Source organism: Sparus aurata, chromosome 17, assembly GCF_900880675.1.
Source record: "Sparus aurata chromosome 17, fSpaAur1.1, whole genome shotgun sequence".
NCBI classification, from domain to species: Eukaryota; Metazoa; Chordata; class Actinopteri; order Spariformes; family Sparidae; genus Sparus; species Sparus aurata.
In genome coordinates, this window is record NC_044203.1 from 33,605,285 (window position 1) to 33,625,587 (window position 20,303).

General features: G+C 39.9%; 4 protein-coding genes across 4 annotated transcripts in view; all 4 read right to left on the minus strand.

Annotated features, from left to right (window-relative positions):
* Nucleotides 1–305: 305 nt before the first annotated feature.
* Nucleotides 306–4,506, minus strand: LOC115567444 (fucolectin-1-like). Its single transcript, XM_030394058.1, has 6 exons — nucleotides 4,450–4,506; nucleotides 4,284–4,351; nucleotides 3,652–3,937; nucleotides 2,927–3,081; nucleotides 1,807–2,086; nucleotides 306–1,237 (listed from the first exon to the last, which is right to left on the minus strand). The coding sequence occupies exons 2-6, from the start codon at nucleotides 4,345–4,347 to the stop codon at nucleotides 1,087–1,089; spliced, it is 936 nt and encodes a 311-aa protein (XP_030249918.1). The 5' UTR covers nucleotides 4,348–4,351; nucleotides 4,450–4,506; the 3' UTR covers nucleotides 306–1,086.
* Nucleotides 4,507–12,939: 8,433 nt separating this feature from the next.
* Nucleotides 12,940–20,303, minus strand: part of LOC115567442 (fucolectin-7-like) — a 30,036-nt gene continuing 22,672 nt past the window's right edge. The window contains exon 7 of the transcript XR_003981190.1: nucleotides 12,940–13,400. The gene's annotated coding sequence lies outside the window, so the exon portion shown is untranslated. The remainder of the gene's footprint in view (nucleotides 13,401–20,303) is intronic.
* Nucleotides 13,399–14,590, minus strand: LOC115567785 (fucolectin-1-like). The gene is made up of 4 exons (XM_030394631.1): nucleotides 14,586–14,590; nucleotides 14,327–14,481; nucleotides 13,962–14,241; nucleotides 13,399–13,637 (listed from the first exon to the last, which is right to left on the minus strand). The coding sequence occupies exons 1-4, from the start codon at nucleotides 14,588–14,590 to the stop codon at nucleotides 13,487–13,489; spliced, it is 591 nt and encodes a 196-aa protein (XP_030250491.1). The 3' UTR covers nucleotides 13,399–13,486.
* On the minus strand, nucleotides 15,886–18,520 carry LOC115567786 (fucolectin-1-like). The gene is made up of 6 exons (XM_030394632.1): nucleotides 18,514–18,520; nucleotides 18,348–18,415; nucleotides 17,765–18,059; nucleotides 17,195–17,349; nucleotides 16,620–16,902; nucleotides 15,886–16,036 (listed from the first exon to the last, which is right to left on the minus strand). Exons 2-6 carry the CDS (start codon nucleotides 18,409–18,411, stop codon nucleotides 15,886–15,888), a joined length of 948 nt encoding a protein of 315 aa, XP_030250492.1. The 5' UTR covers nucleotides 18,412–18,415; nucleotides 18,514–18,520.

Consider the following 20,303-nt stretch of genomic DNA (forward strand, 5'->3'; position numbering starts at 1 on the left):
ACAAGGACATGACTCTAGAGTCATGACAAACTAGGAGATTTGTCTATGGTCAACTTAGTGTTTCGGCATTTCTAAAGGGGTTTAACGCTCCATTAAGGAGCCATGCACTAACTGCAGGTACGCTAACATTAAGCTGTGGTAAACGTCGCTGTTAAAGACTGGACACACTTCAGCTTTTATATTTCATGTTTGACCAGGTGTTTTCACTCAGACTAGACATGTTGCCCTGATTCACTGAGTTGTTACAGGGCTGACGTCTCATTCTTTCTCTTCCTGTCTATACTGCAAAGATGAAGTACCCAAAGTTTAACAAAGTTACATTTATTGTGATTTGGTACCCTGAGGTATCAATATGATTTAATCTTTACCCATAAAGTTACAGAGTGATGACAATGGAATGTAAGAGAGAGAAAAACATCTCATAACAACAGAAATACTCACACACACACCATCACAACATTATAGTCATGTAGGTTAAATGAAATACACGTATTGGTACATAAAAACACATTACTAAGCCTTGTAACATAGATACTTTGACATGTGAGGTAAAGAAGATTAAAGACCATCTAACATGTGCCATTCTCTCCATATATAAACAGTATCTGTTTTTTCATTGAAACAAAAGTGAGAATGCTTCCTCGATTGACAGCTATTTGCGACCAATAACAACACGTAATAAAGTTTGAATGTTAAATTTCTAATTTCTAAAATAATTATTTTTCACACACGAATCTAGTTTTTATTCACACTTTGTTGTGACCTGGAAAACCAATAATGATAATGATATTCCAACTGTCCAGGCAAACCTGTTATTTGCCATTCAGTGACGACTTTTGTCATTTTACACAGAATCAACATTTATCAACAATAATATTCAGGAAAATAATTAGCCTGAATTTACGTGAGGGTTGGAGATAATGTACAGGGGGGATACATGAATCTACGTGACATGAATCTGTTGATCAGCTAAACATTTGCAATATAAAATGGCATTGTTATAAAAAAAATTGAAGCTCAAGAACATGAGCCTGTACACGAACAGCAGCTAAACATCATTGTTATGAATTGTGAACTTCCTCAGACCTAATCCAGTCTGGAGCCATAGACCTCCACCTCACAGAGGCTCAGGCGCTCAGTTCTTCCAGGGATGACTATGGTCACAAAGCGGCCGTCCATCCCATTACACTGGAAGTTTTGGGTGAAACCTCCAGGGATGCTTGAAATCAAAGCACATCTAGCAGAAAAACAAATCACTCTATTAACTCATCAAATGGTCAGGTAAATCAACAGATTCTCTAAATGTTTCATAAAATATTGTTATAGACGTAAATAATCACCAAAACTCTTATTTTAAACAAATATTCTTCAGTTTTCCTTTAAATTGAGCATAAATGTGTTGTTCCAAACAAACCCTCTGACACATATACATTAATCACAAACTTGAGAGGTCATATTGAAAACATGTTCATGTAGCCAAACCATTTTTGAAAATAATAGAGCTTGTGGAGAGGTGCAGAACAAAATCTCTCTGCCCTATCAATATTATTATGAATGTGAATCAGTAATTAGAAAATGATTGAACAATCTGGGTAGTTTTGAAAAGGAAAGAAAAACAACAACATAAAAATGGTTAAGTCACAGGATGCTTGCTAGTGCTCAAATTGGCAATCACTTGATGGGAAGAGGTGTTGTGATGTGATTGAAATGGTATGAGGGAATGCCACATTTAGTGACTGCATGTTATCAATAAAGCCTTCAAGTTATAGTTGAATTATTTTAATGAACAAGCTAACTGTAAACTACCTGGGATTGTTGATGCCATTGTTGTCAAGAGAATCTCCAATCTGGATTTCAGCTCCATTAAGTCTTTGGGGAGATTCTTGTCGGTTGGTGACGCTAACAGAAAACACTTTGTGTGTTTTGCCAAGGTCCAGCCTCCACCAGGCGTTGAAGTTGTCACCTGTGAGTGAACAAGAACCCTGACTCCAGGCGCTGGCCCGATTCCCATCGATGGCATTATTTGCAACGCCTACAGAATGAAGTGTGGATTGCGTGGCTTTTCCTTGGAGTGCCAGGTTCTCTCCTGCACAGAGGACACAATTTCAAACATCAGCACAGAGTTTTCATTGATGCAAAGGGTCCCCAATCTGTGTTTGTCTCGAACATGAATCAATCCCTCCAGGTAGTTGTGAAGTTGTGAACGCCTATGCCCACAAACAATTTCAGCTTTTTTCCCAACCATTGCATCATTATGATGATATATTACATTTTTTGGAAAGTTTCACCTTACAAAAGGTTCATGTTTGTGCAGAGTTAAAAGGGATTGGTGATCCAAACTTTCTGGAGGGACTATGAATTGTTGCCCTTTTTCAGCTGTTTAAAAGTCCAGTCAGTAGTGTGAGCAACACACAACACAAAAAGAGATAAGAGCTTACGTCACTTAAGTTCTCCTATTGGCTGTGTGAATGCCAACAGTGGGCAGTTCCTCTCAGGGAGCACCCAGAACTGTTTGGTGCAAAAACACCCATTTAAAATGAGTGGCTGCCTGCTGTTTAATTGGAGCAGCACTGTAAACTGTAAGTAGTTCTGGATGTCAGAATCTACAGTATGTTTACCAAATTTGTATATATTTTCTTTCAGCTATCCAGGATCCCAGAAACTGTCGAGACACTGTATCTTACAATTTACCAATTATTAAGTCTACGATTTATTTTTTAATTGTCCAGTAATTAAAAAATAACAACAACAAAACAAAACACACACACTGTGAAGGAGAGATATATTAACTACAGGAAGTGCATTTTGATCGTTTTCTTCATGTGATCAAACTTCTGGGGTGACCACAGCTGTTTGGAAATTGAGGCTGCAGCATCACCTAGAAAACCACATCTAGTGTGGCTATGGCCTAATATTTGATTCTCACCAGTTGGGGCACGGTAGCCATAGACTTCCACCTCGCAGAGCGTAAGGATCCTTCCTGAACCAGGCAAAGACACAATCACATAACGTCCCTCCACATGACTCCTTAAAGTGATTTTTAATGATCTGCCTGCTGAGATATGGGGAATTACAGCAACCCTAGGATAGAGAGAGGGGGGGGGGGGGGGGGGGACGTTGAATGAATATGTTCAATACTGCAGTATTTGAAGGTTTAAAGCAATGTAAAGAAATAATACCAACACTGCCAACAAACTGCCCATGTCATCAAATTAAAAGCTTCAGTCATTCAGTCACATATAAAGGAAATCAGTGGTATCATACATCTCTGTAGGATCGTCTTTAAGCTAGTAGAACATATGATGAGATGCAAACAGATCTGGTGGATTATTTCTATGTTACAACCAGGGCCTCATGGAAACCCTGCAGCAACAAAAAAATGAGACTCCCTTATGACCATCGCCCAGCAGCAAAGTATTTTAAACTAGCAAGAGATTCTGGCTTTGAGGCAGGAACCAATCAGCTCGCTTGACAACCTTCACTCACTCAATTAACTAAACACACATGCAACCAATAACACGCACATGCCCAGGTAACAAAGAGGGGCATTAAAGCACATACAATAGAAATGTTTATACAACCTCTGGGGTAACAACCCTTATAACTTATAATTATAAGTTTACTAATAAGTCATGAGTCACATTCTCTTACACTGGGTTTGTGACACCATTGTCTTGTAAAGAGTTGCCGATGTGAATCTTTGCTCTGTTGATCCTGTCTGCACAGCAGTCTCCTCGGTTGGTGATGGTGATGGAGGTGACGATGTAGGGCTCCAGGAGGTCAACTCTCCACCAGGGGTTGGTCTGTGCGATAGTATGGGTGCATGATCCGGCATGATAATCAGATTCACGGTTTCCATCTATAGCATTGTAGGCAGCATCATACTGTCCGTTGTATCGGTATGACTGAGTTGCTTTGCCACGCAAAGCCACATTTTCTGTCAAAGAAATACATACGATCATTTTTGGTTTGTGTTATACCTGAACTTGACCATCTTGCAAACATGTAGTGATCCTACAAGGAATTGTTGAGTTTGAGGTTGAAGCTGAAGGAGAAGCACGCTGCTCTTAAAGGTCAACTTTGTAAAAAAGTTGATTTTTGAGTCTCATTCCCAACCTGTCAAATACTGATACGTTGGGATTGCAACCGATGCCACCCTAAGAATCCCATGCGTCCGCATTTGGCAGGTTGGTAAACTAAAACTGGAAACAAATCTACTCAGTACAACATTTCTTAAGTATTTCCTAACAAAGACATCACAGCTTCAGTCAGATCATACTTACGATAGGTGCTAGCTGAGCACGTCCCCAGCAGGAGCTGCAAAAGCAGAACTGAACTGTGTTTCATTGTTCTGGTTGAGATGGAAAAACAAGTCAAGTAATAAATAATAAATAATATCCAGACTGCGTATTTAATGTTAAACAGGGCTATTCAACTAAAACCACATACCTGGTCTCGAAAGATAAACTCAAAAGAAGTTGAGAAGCTGAGGTTTGTGCTGTGTTGATGGGTATGTTTTGAGGTGGACCACATGGGGATATTTATGTGTGGATCTTATCATGGCACGTGTAGGTGTTGTTAATCGATGATTTACCACAGCTGACTGTTTTTCTTTTCTTTTTTTTTTTTTACAGAAGGCTCATCACAGCTTTACAGCAGGTCAGGGTTCAGCAACTTTAGTAGATGTTATAAAAATTGTTTCTTTTTGTCCGGTTGCCAGCTCTGTATCCAAGACTTTATTGCCACATCGACAACTAAAAATGTATTGTAGTGTGCTCGTTAAAAGATAAAAACATACAGACCTGATAACGGGGCACAGAACAACACACGTGGAAGCAAACAACACAGTATACAGAACAGAATCCCACTGAGAAATTGTGAAGTTTATCAAATAAATTATGTACTTTTAGTAAAGGCCTATCCAACTGCTTTTATATAAAAATATAAAGTGAAGTGCCAAGGGCTCGAACATTAACTTTCACTATGTCTGACCTGTAAAGTTTGGAATAAACATCGTGACAACTCTGTCACATGCACTTGATGTTTATTATCAGTTTCCACAAAAATGAACTTGGACTTCCTGGTCAGATAAACACAGAGATAAAACACTAAGTATAACTAGACAATTCCCCGCCGGGAAATTGCGAGAGTGGGCTGTGCGCTTTGCCCCGTGACGAAAAAACTGTGAAAGCTAAAGCAAAAGTTGAATCCCACGTTGATAATTTGGACTTGTATCTACATTTTAAAGTTTCAATGGTGAGTCTCGGTCAACGTATGCCAGAGATGTCGACCTTTGCACATCAAACGTGTGACCGAGACGGATCAACCCCAGACCCAGGACCTCGCCACCTCCCAGACCTTTTGCACCACCACCACCACCACCTCTACAACAGCAGCAGGAACAGACCCAGCCAGGTAGACCGTCCTACGCTGAGGTGGTCAGAGGAGCAGGCCCCACCCACAGTGAACTGAGAACCATCCAGGACATGCTGAGCACATTGTGCTCTCATCTTATGGGCCACAGTCGTAGTCAGTGGTAATGAGCAGGTAGTGGTTTTTTTTAACAAAAGGTCCACAAACTAACCTAAACACTGTGTATACACATGCTCAACACTTTATGGTATGACAATGTATAGTCTATGTAATCATCACATTGTGAATTAATTTTATGTTCAGAACAATTAGTTGTTTCTTCTCTTTTAAAAAATCACAATCTGTTACAGTTGCAATGAAATCATTTAGCATATCTGTTTGGAATATTCATGGTTTAAACTCTTATTTATTTGGTTTAAAAAGTAGAAACCCTGACTTCTTAGACAGGGTTAACGATGTAGATATTGTTATTTTACAGGTGACTTGGTGCAAAGGAGATGCCCCCACTGGTTGTCTCCCTAACTAAGGGGAGTTTACAGTCCCATCAACAAAACTCCATGGAATGTTGATATGGTATAAGTCAGAACTAGCAAACTCAATAGAAATAATGAAAAAAGGGAAATATCACATTTGGTTAAAGATGAAAAACAATATATTATCCACTGAGAAAACAATTTTTTTATGTGCAATTTATATTCCCCCAATAGAATCTCCATATTTCAATGAGGAGATTTTCTCCACCATAGAAGAAGAGATCAGCCATTTCCAGGCCCAGGGATCTGTGCTGATCACTGGAGATTTAAATGCTAGAACTGGCGAGGAGCTAGACTTTACCAGTACTGAAGGTGACAGTTACATCACTGGAACTAACCTTGACTTCCCTATCCTTCCCAACAGGAATAATTATGACAAAAACACAAACAGGAGTGGAAAACAAGTCTTACAGCTTTGCAGAGAGCTGGGTGTACATTGTCAATGGAAGACTGCGAGGGGACTCCTTTGGACGGTATACGTATTGTTCAAACTTTGGCAGCAGCACTGTTGATTATGCTATAACAGATTTAGACCAAACCTCTTTGAGAGCCTTCACGGTGAAAGAACAAACACCTCTATCAGATCACTCTCAGATCACTTTGTATCTGAAAAGAGCAGACACGGGTAACACATGTTCTGAGCCATGTAAACTGTACAAAATACAGAAAAGATACAGATGGACACAAAACAGCCTGGCACAGTACCAGGACGCAATGGTCAGTGAAGATATCCAGTCTCTTCTAGACTCCTTCCTGGTCCAGAGCTACCCTCAGAATACAGAAGGTGTAGAGCTGTGTCTGGTAAACATTAACCACGTATTCGATCATTTGGCCTCGTTATCAAACTTAAAATGCAAAACAAAACAACCGAAGAAAACAAACAGGGAGAGGTGGTTTGATTCAGACTGTAAAACCATCAGGAAGACATTAAGAAAAGTCTCAAATCAAAAACACAGGAATCCAGACAGCCAGGAGCTCCGCCTGAGTTACTGTGAGACTCTAAAACAATATAAAAACACACTGAGAACAAAAAAAGAACAATATCTACAAAACCAATTACAACTAATTGAAGAGTCTCTAGGGTCAAATCAATTCTGGGAAAATTGGAACTCACTTACCAAAAAACGGTACAACGAACAGACCATTCAAAACGGAGATACATGGAAAAATCATTTTGAAGATCTCTATAGAAAACATCCAAAGAATCAAGCTCAAGAACCGATTTCAGAACAACTGAAAGATCTTGAAAGAGTCATTAAAAATTATCAAACCCCACTGGATTACCCGATCACAGAATTAGAACTGGAGGACAAACTCAAGATTCTGCAGCCCAAAAAAGCGTGCGGGCCTGATGGCATCTTAAATGAGATGTTGAAATATTCTTCCAGAAAATGCAAACTGGCTATACAAAAGATATTCAACTTGGTACTAAGTGTTGGTCATTTCCCTGAAAGCTGGAGTGATGGGCTGATCACACCCATCTTTAAGAATGGAGACAAATTCGACCCCAACAACTACAGGGGCATCTGTGTGAGCAGTAACGTGGGGAAGTTATTTGGCAGTATTCTAAATTCAAGAATTATGGACTTCCTCACCAAGCACAGTGTCTTAAGCAAAAGTCAGATTGGATTCCTTCCAAACTATAGAACAGCTGACCACGTTTTCACCCTACAAACACTAATTGATAAATATGTAAATAAAAACAAAGAGACAATTCATGCATGCTTTGTTGATTTCCAAAAAGCTTTTGATTCAGTCTGGCATGAGGGATTACTCTTTAAACTAATAGAAATTGGTAGAGGGGGGAAGTCTTTTGATGTAATTAAATCAATATATGAAAAAAAAAATTGGCTGTCAAAATTGGAGATAAACACACAGACTTCTTCCCACAGGGTAGAGGGGTGAAGCAAAGCTGCAACCTCAGCCCCACCCTCTTCAATATTTATATTAATGAACTGGCATTGTTATGAGAACGATCACCATCACCCGGTCTCACTCTGCAAGACACAGAAATCAAGTGTCTGTTTTATGCAGATGACCTGGTCATACTGTCTCCTACTAAAGAAGGTCTTCAGCAGAACCTGGACTTTCTCCATCAGTACTGTCAGAACTGGGCCCTGACAGTTAACATGAAGAAGTCCAAAATTATCACCTTCCAAAAAGATCAAGGTTTCGAAGAAATGAACCAACATTTAAAATAGGTGGGACCCACATAGAAGAAACAAATACCTACACTTACCTGGGTTTACAAATAAGTTCCACAGGAACCCTCTGCTCTGCCGTGAAGGAACTCAAAGAGAAGGCAAAAAGGGCTTTCTATGCTATCAAGCGTTCAGTTCAAATCCACATCCCAATTACGACATGGCTCAAAATATTTAAATCAGTTATAGAACCGATTGCATTGTATGGCAGTGAGGTATGGGGCTCATTAGTACAACATGATTGGGCAAAATGGGACAAAAATCCAATTGAAACCCTGCATACAGAGTTCTGCAAAAGTATCCCCCGGGTACAAAGAAAAACCCCAAACTCTGCATGCAGGGCTGAATTAGGCCGATATCCTTTACTTCTAAATATTCAAAAAAGATCGATTCAATTCTGGAGCCATATTTAAACGAGTGACCCTGCCTCTTACCATTATAAAGCCCTCGCCTACCAGGAGTTGAACATAGAAAGGAGTCCCCTCAGCCAACTGGTCCTGAGGCTGGCTGACCTTTCACCTTCTGACATCACAAACCCCGGTCAGCCTCAGAGCAGTTACACTATCACTCAGAAGATTAGACCCAACCAAATTATAACTAAAGAAAAAGAAAAATACACAACTTATTGGAATGATATTACCCGCTCACAACACAAACTGGAAACATATTTGACCCTAAACAGACAGTATACTGTGGCAGAGTACCTAACCACAGTAACTGATCAGAACCTGAGAAAGACATTGACAATGTACAGACTGAATGACCACAGTCTGGCAGTAGAGAAGGGCAGACACCGTCAGACCTGGCTGCCCAGAGAGGACAGGCTGTGCTGTCACTGTGATGAGGGAATTGTAGAAACAGAACTAAACTTTCTGATACAGTGTCACAAATACAGAAACATCAGAGAGGAATTCTTTCCACAATTTGAAAAAGGGTGCCCCGAATTCAGAGGTTTAACAGAAAGGGAGAAGTTACCCCTCATTCTGGGGGTAAAGAAAGAATGCGCAGTGTTGGCTGCTAAATATGTCACTTCCTGCCACAACAAACGAGACAACCAGTAGGACATAGATATATAATCAGATAGACATTTATACCGCCACCATCTCCTTTTATTTTTTTTTATTATTTTTTTTATTTTTATTTATTTATTTATTTATTTTTTTTTTTTTAATTCTATATATTTTTTTTAATTTTCATTTATTTATTTGTATTTATTATCATTTTACTTACTATCCCAACTGTTAACATCTCTTCATTTTATTTCATTTATTTTCAATCTATGTTATAAAGTGCTTTTCAACACAAATAAAAGTAAAATACTCTGAATCAGACTGAGAAATTCAATAAATCTCAATATATTGATGATTGGAAACATTTAAATATTCGAATGGCGACCCTGGCTTGAATGAATGAAAAGATATTTGTTAAATGTAGTTTAAATTTTGGGAAATATACTGTGTGTGTGTGTTTGTGTGCATGTGAGTGCACGCTTAAGCATGACTGTGTGTGTGTGTGTGTGTGTGTGTGTGTGTGTGTACATGTCACTCTGTCTGTCTGTCTGTCCGTCTGTCTGTCTGTCTCATGTGTGTCTCCTGTCTGTCTGTCTGTCTGTCTCATGTGTGTCTCCTGTCTGTCTCATGTGTGTCTCCTGTCTGTCTGTCTGTCACTCTCTCTGTTGGCCCAGCTGATCTCGGTTGCTAGGTTACAGTTGTTGAGGGCCCGTAGCAATGGCCTGGGACAGCTGATTTGAGAGTGATTTCTGCCTCAAATATAGGACGTCAAACTAGTGCAGTTTTTTCATGATCAAGCCAGAAAGGCCTTAACGAACACACTCATAAAGTTTTGTGGTCCTAGCTTCAGAAATGTGGTAATAGGAGCAAGTTAAAAAAGGGTGCAGTTTCGAAAATCCTCCTCCAGATTGTACATTGGAGTGAATGGAGCAGTTGAGAGCTACTCTTGTCGGTTAGAGGCAGATGAATCCAAAACCATAAATCCTACCGATAAAGTAGACACATTGGGAAAAAGAAGACAAGTGTGGCTACAAGTCTGGAAAATATCACTGTTTTTGAGCCTAATTTCTGGCCAGGATCGTCCCAGAAAGAGAAAATTTCTAAGAGAGAAATCTCTCAGAAATTTTCTCTTTCCGTGCACTGCCTCTAACCGACAAGAGTAGCTCTCAACTGCTCCATTCACACCTATAGCTCTGCTATAGAGGTGTCCATAGTGGGCTGGCGCGCACAGCCCACTAATAACAATAGGTAGTGTATTGCAGTATTGCTGATATGCCTCCAGGTGCAGGTTTGATTAGTTTGTGTGCACCTTGCATTCCCACGAGTGTTGATGCTGAAAAGTAAACCAATAGAGTGTTTCAGTGTGTAGATGTTACTTACAATAATTAAATTTGTCACAAGAAAGAACCCCCAACATATCACCATCAATAAAGTAAGAAAGAAAAGAAAGAAACAGTTGGGTTGGGGTGAAGTCTGAACAAGTGAGTCTTAAGTCTTTTGCAGAAGATGGTGAGTGACTCTGCTTTCCTGACATTGGTCGGAGTTCGTTCCACCACTGAGACATCCAGAACAGAGATGAGTCATGAATTCACTTAGTGACCTTTGTTTGCTTTCAGCGATGGCAGTACCAGCCGGCCCACTGATGTAGCGGGGCGAAGTGCTCGCGCTGGGGCATGTGGTCTGACCAGTGTTTGAAGTAGATGGGTGCAGTTCTGTTGATAGCCTTGAAGTGTAGTACAGTCATCTTGAATCGGTTGCGGGCCGCAACAGGAAGCCAGTGGAGGTCACGGTTTAGTCACAGAGGCTGGGAGTCCAACCAAGAGTGAGTTGCAGTAGTCCAGGTGGGAGATGACCAGCGCTTGGACCAGGGGGTTTGCATCCTTTGTGAGGAAAGACCAGATCCTGTGGATGTTGTAGAGGGCAAATCTGCAGGATCGGGCCCCAGGAGTGATGTTGGAGGTGCAGGACAGTATGTTGTTGAGGATTACGCCCAGGTTCCTCACAGACCATGAATGCGATATTGTGATTTCCTCGACAGTGACTGACAGGTCCATGCGAGCAGGGGCGTCGCACCTGTGGGGGATGTGGTTGTTTTAACACCCACACTTTTCCCGGTGAGACGGTTCAACAGCCACACTTTTTCTGCCGTTTATCCGCAGTTTTGCACAAACGCCTCACTACAGTCGCTCAGTTTCTCTGGCCGCTCTAGTCTGCGCTCGCTGCAGCTGCCTCCTCTCCCCCTCCCTCTCCTGTTGCTGCTTCAAACCTGACACCGGCTTTGGGACTGACCGGCTGATGATTGGCTATTCTGAGGGGGAACAGTATCTGACAGTAGTATTCCAAGCTGTCAGGATGCGTTCCCAATGTTTAAATGGTCAAATTTAATGATATCAGCCTGAAAATCACAGGACTTATCTTATGTGGGGAAAGAAGTCTGGAATAGGAATTTGAAAGATGTGTGAGCCTCCTTTCATACTGAACAGAGGGGGAACAGTATCTGACAGTAATATTCCAAGCTGTCAGGATGCGTTCCCCCTGTTTAAATGGTCAAATTTAATGTCATCAACCTGAAAATCACAGGACTTATCTGTTGTGGGGAAAGAAGTCTGGAATAGGAATTTGAAAGATGTGTGAGCCTCCTTTCATACTGAACAGAGGGGGAACAGTATCTGACAGTAATATTCCAAGCTGTCAGGATGCGTTCCCCCTGTTTGAATGGTCAAATTTAATGATATCAGCCTGAAAATCACAGGACTTGTCTGTTGTGGTGAAAGAAGTCAGGAGTATGAATTTGAAAGATGTGTGAGCCTCCTTTCATACTGAACAGAGGGGGAACAGTATCTGACAGTAATATTCCAAGCTGTCAGGATGCGTTCCCCCTGTTTAAATGGTCAAATTTGATGTTATCAGCCTGAAAATCACAGGACTTATCTGTTGTGGGGAAAGAAGTCTGGAATAGGAATTTGAAAGATGTGTGAGCCTCCATTCATACTGAACAGAGGGGGAACAGTATCTGACAGTAATATTCCAAGCTGTCAGGATGCGTTCCCCCTGTTTAAATGGTCAAATTTAATGTCATCAGCCTGAAAATCACAGGACTTATCTGTTGTGGGGAAAGAAGTCTGGAATAGGAATTTGAAAGATGTGTGAGCCTCCTTTCATACTGAACAGAGGGGGAACAGTATCTGACAGTATTATTCCAAGCTGTCAGGATGCGTTCCCCCTGTTTAAATGGTCAAATTTAATGATATCAGCCTGAAAATCACAGGACTTGTCTGTTGTGGTGAAAGAAGTCAGGAGTATGATTTTGAAAGAATTGTGAGTTTCCTTTCATGTTGAACAGAGGGGGAACAGTATCTGACAGTAATATTCCAAGCTGTCAGGATGCGTTCCCCCTGTTTAAATGGTCAAATTTAATGATATCAGCCTGAAAATCACAGGACTTATCTGTTGTGGTGAAAGAAGTCAGGAGTATGAATTTGAAAGATGTGTGAGCCTCCTTTCATACTGAACAGAGGGGGAACAGTATCTGACAGTAATATTCCAAGCTGTCAGGATGCGTTCCCCCTGTTTAAATGGTCAAATTTAATGATATCAGCCTGAAAATCACAGGACTTGTCTGTTGTGGGGAAAGAAGTCAGGAGTATGATTTTGAAAGAATTGTGAGCCTCCTTTCATACTGAACAGAGGGGGCATAGTATCTGACAGTAATATTCCAAGCTGTCAGGATGCGTTCCCCCTGTTTGAATGGTCAAATTTAATGATATCAGCCTGAAAATCACAGGACTTATCTGTTGTGGGGAAAGAAGTAAAAACACATAACTAAGCCTTGTAACATAGATACTTTGACATGTGAGGTAAAGAAAATTAAAGACCATCTAACATGTGCCATTCTCTCCATATATAAACAATATCTGGTTTTCCATTGAAGCAATAGTGAGAATGCTTCTCATTTGAAAGCTATTTGTGATCAATAACATGACAAAATAAAATTTTATAATTTATAATAATTTTTTCACACTCAAATCTAATTTGTATTCACACTTTGTTGTGACCTGGAAAACTAATAATGATAATGATATTCCAACTGTCCAGACAAACCTGTTAATTGCCATTCAGTGACGACTTTTATCATCTTACATGGAATCAGCATTTATTAACATTAATATTCAGGAAGATAATAGGCCTACATTTTACGTGAGGGTTGGAGATAATGTACAGGGGGATACATGAATCCATATGACGTGAATCTGTTGATCAGCTAAACATCTGCAATATAAAATGTCATTGTTATAAAAAGATTTAAGCTCATGAACATGAGCCTGTACACCAACGTCAGCTAAACATTGAATTGTGAACTTCCTCAGACCTAATCCAGTCTGGAGCCATAGACCTCCACCTCACACAGGATCAGGTACTCAGTTCTTCCAGGGATGACTATGGTCACATAGCGGCCGTCCGTCCCATCACACTGGAAGTTTTGGGTGAAACCTCCAGGGATGCTTGAGATCACAGCACACCTAGCAGAAAAACATTTCACTCTATTAACTCATCAAATGGTCAGATAAATCCACACGTTTTCTAAACATTTCACAAATTAATGTTATAGATATAAATCATCACCAAAACTCTTATTTCAAACAAATATTCTTCAATTTTCTTTTAAATTCAGCATAAATGTGTTGTTCCAAACAAACCCTCTGACACATAATGCGAGAGGGCGGTGTTGTGATGTGAATGAAATGGTAGGAGAGAGATGGAATGCCACATTTAGTGACTGCATGTTATCAATAACACCTTTAAATTATAGTTGACTTATCATGAACAAGCTAACTGTAAACTACCTGGGATTGTTGATGTTATTGTTGTCAAGAGAATCTCCAATCCGGATCTCAGCTCCATTAAGTGTTTGAGAATGTTCTTGGCGGTTGGTGACGCTAACAGAAAACACTTTGTGTGTTTTGCCCATGTCCAGCCTCCACCAGGCGTTAAAGTTGTGGCCTGTGTGAGAACATGAACCCTGACTCCAGGCGCTGGCCCGATTCCCATCGATGGCATTATTTGCAACACCTATAGAATGAAGTGACGACTGCGTGGCTTTTCCTTGGAGTGCCAGGTTCTCTCCTGCACAAAGGAAAAAATTTCATACATCAGCACTGAGAGATTTTATTGATGCAAAGTGTCCCCGATCTTTTAATTTAATTCTCACCAGTTGGGGCACGGTAGCCGTAGACTTCCACTTCACAGAGCGTAAGGACCCTTCCTGAACCAGGCAAAGACACAATCACATAACGTCCCTCCACACGACTGCTTAAAGTGATTTTTAATGATCTGCCTGCTGGGAAATGGGGAATTACAGCAACCCTAGGATAGAGAGAGAGGGAAAACAGTGGATGAATTTGTTCAATACTGCAGTATTTGAAGGTATAAAGCAATGTAAAGAAATAATACCAACACTACCAACAAACTGCATGTCATCAAATTAAAATCATCAGTCATTCAGTCACATATAAAGGAAAACAGTGGTATTGCACATCTCTGTAGGATTGTCTTCAAGCTAGTAGAACATATGATGAGATACATCGGAATCTGGTGGATTATGTCTATGTTACAACCAGGGCCTTGGATAAACCCTGCAACATGAAAATGAGACTCTCCTCTGACCATCTCCCAAACACCACCAGCAGCAAAGTATTTTAAACTGGGAAGAGATGGCCTCTAAACTTCTGGCTTCAAGGCAGGAACCAATCAGCTCCCTGGGTCAACCTACACTCACTCAATTAACTAAACACACATGCAAACAATCACACACATGCTCAGGTAACGAAGAGGGGCATTAAAGGGGCAACATGTCTAGTCTGAGCAAAAGACTGGACACACTTCAGCTTTTATATTTCATGGTTGACCAGACGCTTTTACTCAGACTAGACATGTTGCCCTGACTAACTGAGTTGTTACAGGGCTGACGTCTCATTCTTTCTTTTCATGTCTATACTTAAAAGATGAAGTACACAAAGTTTAATAAAGTTTGATTTATTGTGAATTGGTACTCTGAAGTATCAATATGATTCAATCTTTACCCATAAAGTTACACAGTGATGACAATGGAATGTAAGAGAGAGAGAAACATCTCATAACAACAGAAATACTCACACACACACACCATCACACCATTACTGTCATGTAGGTTAAATGAACTACACGTATTGGTACATAAAAACACATTACTAAGCCTTGTAACATAGATACTTTGACATGTGAGGTAAAGAAAATTGAATATCATCTAACATGTGCCAGTCTCTCCATATATAAACAATATCTGGTTTTCCATTGAAACAATAGTGAGAATGCTTCTCGATTGAAAGCTATTTGTGACCAATAACAAGACATAATAAAGTTTGAATGTCAAATTTATAATTTATAATATTTTTTTTCACACTCTCTTTTGTGACCTGGAAAACCAATAATGATAATGATATTTCAACTCTTCGGTCAAACCTGTTATTTGCGATTCAGTGACGACTTTTATCATCTTACACAGAATCAACATTAATATTCAGAAAGATAATAAGCCTGAATTTACGTGAGGGTTGGAGATAATGTACAGGGGGGATATATGGATTCATGTGACATGAATCTGTTGATCAGCTAAACATTTGCAATATAAAATGTCATTGTTATAAAAAAGAAATGTGAAGCCCATGAACATGAGCCTGTACACAAACATCAGCTAAACATCATTGTAATGAATTGTGAACTTCCTCAGACCTAATCCAGTCTGGAGCCATAGACCTCCACCTCACACAGGATCAGGTACTCAGTTCTTCCAGGGATGACTATGGTCACATAGCGGCCGTCCATCCCATCACACTGGAAGTTTTGGGTGAAACCTCCAGGGATGCTTGAGATCAACGCACACCTAGCAGAAAAACAAATCATTCTATTATCTCATCAAATGGTCAAATAAATCAATAGATTCTCTAAATGTTTCACAAAATAATCTAAAAGATACAAATCATACCAAAGTCTTATTTCAAACAAATATTCAACATTTTTTTTTTTATTGAGCATAAATGTGTTGAACCTTCAGACATGTATACTCACAAACTTGAGGGGTCATATTGAAAACATGTTTATGTAGACAAACTATTTTTGAAAATAATAGAGCTTGTAGAGAGGTGCAGAACAAAATCTCTCTGCCTTATCAATATTATTATGAATGTGAATCAGTAATTAGAAAGTGATTGAACAATCTGGGTAGTTTTGAAAAAAAGAAAGAAAAAAAGAATGATACGAAAGGATGCGCCAAGAAGTTAGCTAATGCTTGCTAGTGCTTAAATTGGCAACCACTTGATGGGAAGAGGATTTGAAAAAAATAAGCGGTGCTGTGATGTGAATGAAATGGTAGGAGGGAGATGGAATGCCACATTTAGTGACTGAACGTTATCAATAACTCCTTTAAATTATAGTGAATTATCATGAACAAGCTAACTGTAAACTACCTGGAATTGTTGATGCCATCGTTGTCAAGAGAATCTCCAATCCGGATCTCAGCTCCATCAAGTCTTTCGGGAGATTCTTGGCGGTTGGTGACGCTAACAGAAAACACTTTGTGTGTTTTGCCCAGGTCCAGCCTCCACCAGGGGTTAAAATTCTGGTTTGTGTGAGAACATGAACCCTGACTCCAGGCGCTGGCCCGATTCCCATCGATGGCATTATTTGCAATGCCAAGAGCAGAATAATATGACGACTGTGTGGCTTTTCCTTGGAGTGCCAGGTTCTCTCCTGCACAAAGGACACCAGCAGTTAGTAGAAAACAAACGTGTGAATGGTTTTGAAGAAAAAGAAAAGTTAAACCCAAATGTCCAATCATATGTTAGAGTTAAGACAATTATAGCTCAAATATATACCAATATTCATATAAACCGGTACATTTACTTGTTTTCTCTTAATAACAAGAATGTGATTGAATGTGTGAGTTGCGTTACTGCAGCTGTTCAGAAAATAAGATGTGAGAAAATCACATATTGTGGCTTCAGCTTAATATGGAATTATGTAATATAGCTCAAGTTCTCACCAGTTGGGGAACGGTAGCCATAAACTTCCACTTCACACAGTGTAAGGAGCCTTCCTGAACCGCGTAGAGCCACCATCACATAACGTCCCTCCACATGACTGGTGAAAGTGATATTCAAAGACCTGCCTGCTGGAATTTGAGAAATTACAGCAACCCTGGAGGAGACAGAGGAAACAGTGCATGGATTTGTTTAATGTATAAAGTAAGAAATAATACCAACACTTGGCCATGATGCCAAAATATTAAATTAAAAACTTCAGAAAATATGTTATATATGTTATTAAATATGATTCCAGTGGCTTACACATTACATGGTTTCAGAGGTGCAGCCATAGTTTTTAAGTTAAGGCTTGTTTTGAAATAATGTTTTTTCTTCACGTACATTTAGACCATCTGCATCAGAGGTGTGTCAGGAAATTAATAAACACATGTCAGTCAAGCTATCAGATGCCAGACAAGGACAAAAATAATGAATACTGTTTAGGTAACACAACTTTGTGTGTCTTCCGTCTGCTAAACAATATCTGAGAGAAACCCTGAATTTACTATTAAGTCATTGCGTTCACTTACAGTGGGTTTGAAAAACCATTGTCTCTTAAAGAGTTGCCGACATGAACCTCTGCTCCGTTGATCCTGTCTGCACAGCAGTCTCTTCTGTTGGTGATGATGATGGAGGTGATGATGTAAGACTCCAGCAGGTCCAATTTCCACCAGGGGTTGGTCTGTGTAATAGTGGCGGTGCATGATCCGGCATCATAATCAGATTCACGGTTTCCATCTATAGCATTGGAGGCAGCTCCAAAAATTGCAGACAAGCCGCTGTGGCGGTGTGACTGAGTTGCTTTGCCACGCAAAGCCACATTTTCTGTCAAAGAAATACATACGATCATTTTTGGTTTGTATTATACCTGAACCTGACCATACAGCTCTTGAAGGTCCTCTTTGAAAACAAAGTTGAATTTTGAGTCTCATTCCCAACCTGCCAAATACTGACGGTTCGATTGCCATCCCAAGGTGTCAGTATTTGACAGGTTGACAGATCTACTTTCTTACAAAGTTGACCTTGAACAAAAACTGGAAACAAATCCACTCAGTAAAACATTTCTTCAATATTTCCTAACAAAGTTCACAGCTTCAGTCAGATCATACTTACGATAGGTGCTAGCTGAGCACGTCCCCAGCAGGAGCTGCAAAAGCAGAACTGAACTGTGTTTCATTGTTCTGGTTGAGATGGAAAAACAAGTCATATAATATAAAATAAATAACATCCAGACTGTGTATTTAATGTTAAACAGGACTATTCAACTAAAACCACATACCTGGTCTCGAAAGAAAAATTCATAAGAAGATGAGAAGCTGAGGTTTGTGCTGTGTTGATGGGTATGTTTTGATGTGGACCACATGGGGATATTTATATGTGGATCTTATCATGGCACGTGTAGGTGTTGTTATCGATGATTTACCACAGCTGACTGCTTTTTCTTGTTTATTTAGAGAGAGAAGGTTCATTACAGCTTTACAGCAGATCAGGGTTCAGCAACTTTAGAGGATGTTATAAAAATTGTTTCTTTGATTTTGTCCAGTTGCCGGCTCTGTATCCAAGACTTTATTGCCTCATCGACAAGTAAAATTTGTACTGCAGTGTGCACATTGAAACATAAAAACATACAGACCCGATGACAGGGCTCAGAACAACACACGTGAAATCAAACAACACAGTACACAGAAAAAAAATTCATCCATCAGAGCCCTGAAATTTCCAATATTTTTTAAAAAGACGTTGTACACCAACTTCAGACAGTTCGTGTGAAAGCTTTTACCATAGCAGCCACAGTGAGGATTGTAGCTTGAAAAGGGACGTCAATAACAGCTTTTCAAAAAAGAAACTGGGATCTCAGGGTTTTCAGAGACTTGTCTATGGTCCACTTAAGGTTTGCCATTTTTAAAGGGGTTTAATGCTCCATTATGGAGCCATGCACTGGCTGCAGGTGTGCTAACATTAAGCTGTGGTAAACTTGGCTGTCAAATACTGGACACACTTCAACTTTTATATTTCATGGTTGACCAGGTGTTTTTACTCAGACTAGACATACTCACACACACCATCACAACATTATAGTCATTTTAGGTTAAATAATATACACATATCGGTACCTAAAAACATATCACTAATAGTGTGGTGGCTTAATGGCATAATTCCAAAGAATCGTGCACTTTGTGATATCGGGACATTGCAAATTTTCAATATGGCGGCCGTGGCAGCCATTTTTCAAAATGGCCACCATTGACTAAATTATCCATGTGAATTTTCTTTTGTGTGTTGATTATAATATGATATTGATCATTTAGTTAACTACATTTATTAACCTCTTTGGAGTATGCACATGAATGATACAAGTAAGGGATAATGCCCGACAAGGTGTTCATTAACAGAAATGAATCGGACGACGCGGAGGCGTGTTCACGTCGGACGGTTGCTTCCGCGAAGTCCGATTCATTTCTGTTAATGGACACCTCGAAGGGCATTATCCCGCTTATACCATGGTCACTTGCCAAAGAAAAGAAATTCACAAGCCATAACTTACTTTCCCTGGTAACACCTGAGGGTTTGACTAATACCTGGAACAATCATTACTCTCCCGTAAGATTCTTATGCAACGGAAACGTTGTTCACTCCTCCAGTAAATAGGATGGACCATAGATACGACTTGGCAACGGGAGATATTCTAGTCCGCTCAGTGATGAGCCAGAAAGCTAACGCTATGCTAGCAAGATTCAAAGTCAGTAACATTGCATACGGTTGACAAACAGTAAATATAATTTGACAGTATGCTAGCTAACATGATTAGCTAACTAACCAGTCATGTCATTGTCCCCAAATCAATAGCAAGATTTCCACGAACAAATGACCGGCCGTGTGTAACGTTACTGTGGCCGCAGCCTGAAGTAGAGAGCTGAACAGCGAACGGGATGTGAGATTATTTGCATATCAGTAAATTTAGAGGGGAAGTGTACTTTCTGCAGCTTGTGTGTTACAGTCGCCACCCTGTGGTGTTCAGAGGATAAGACACTGAAGGACTGACAGACTGCATTCAGTGCTGGAAATAAA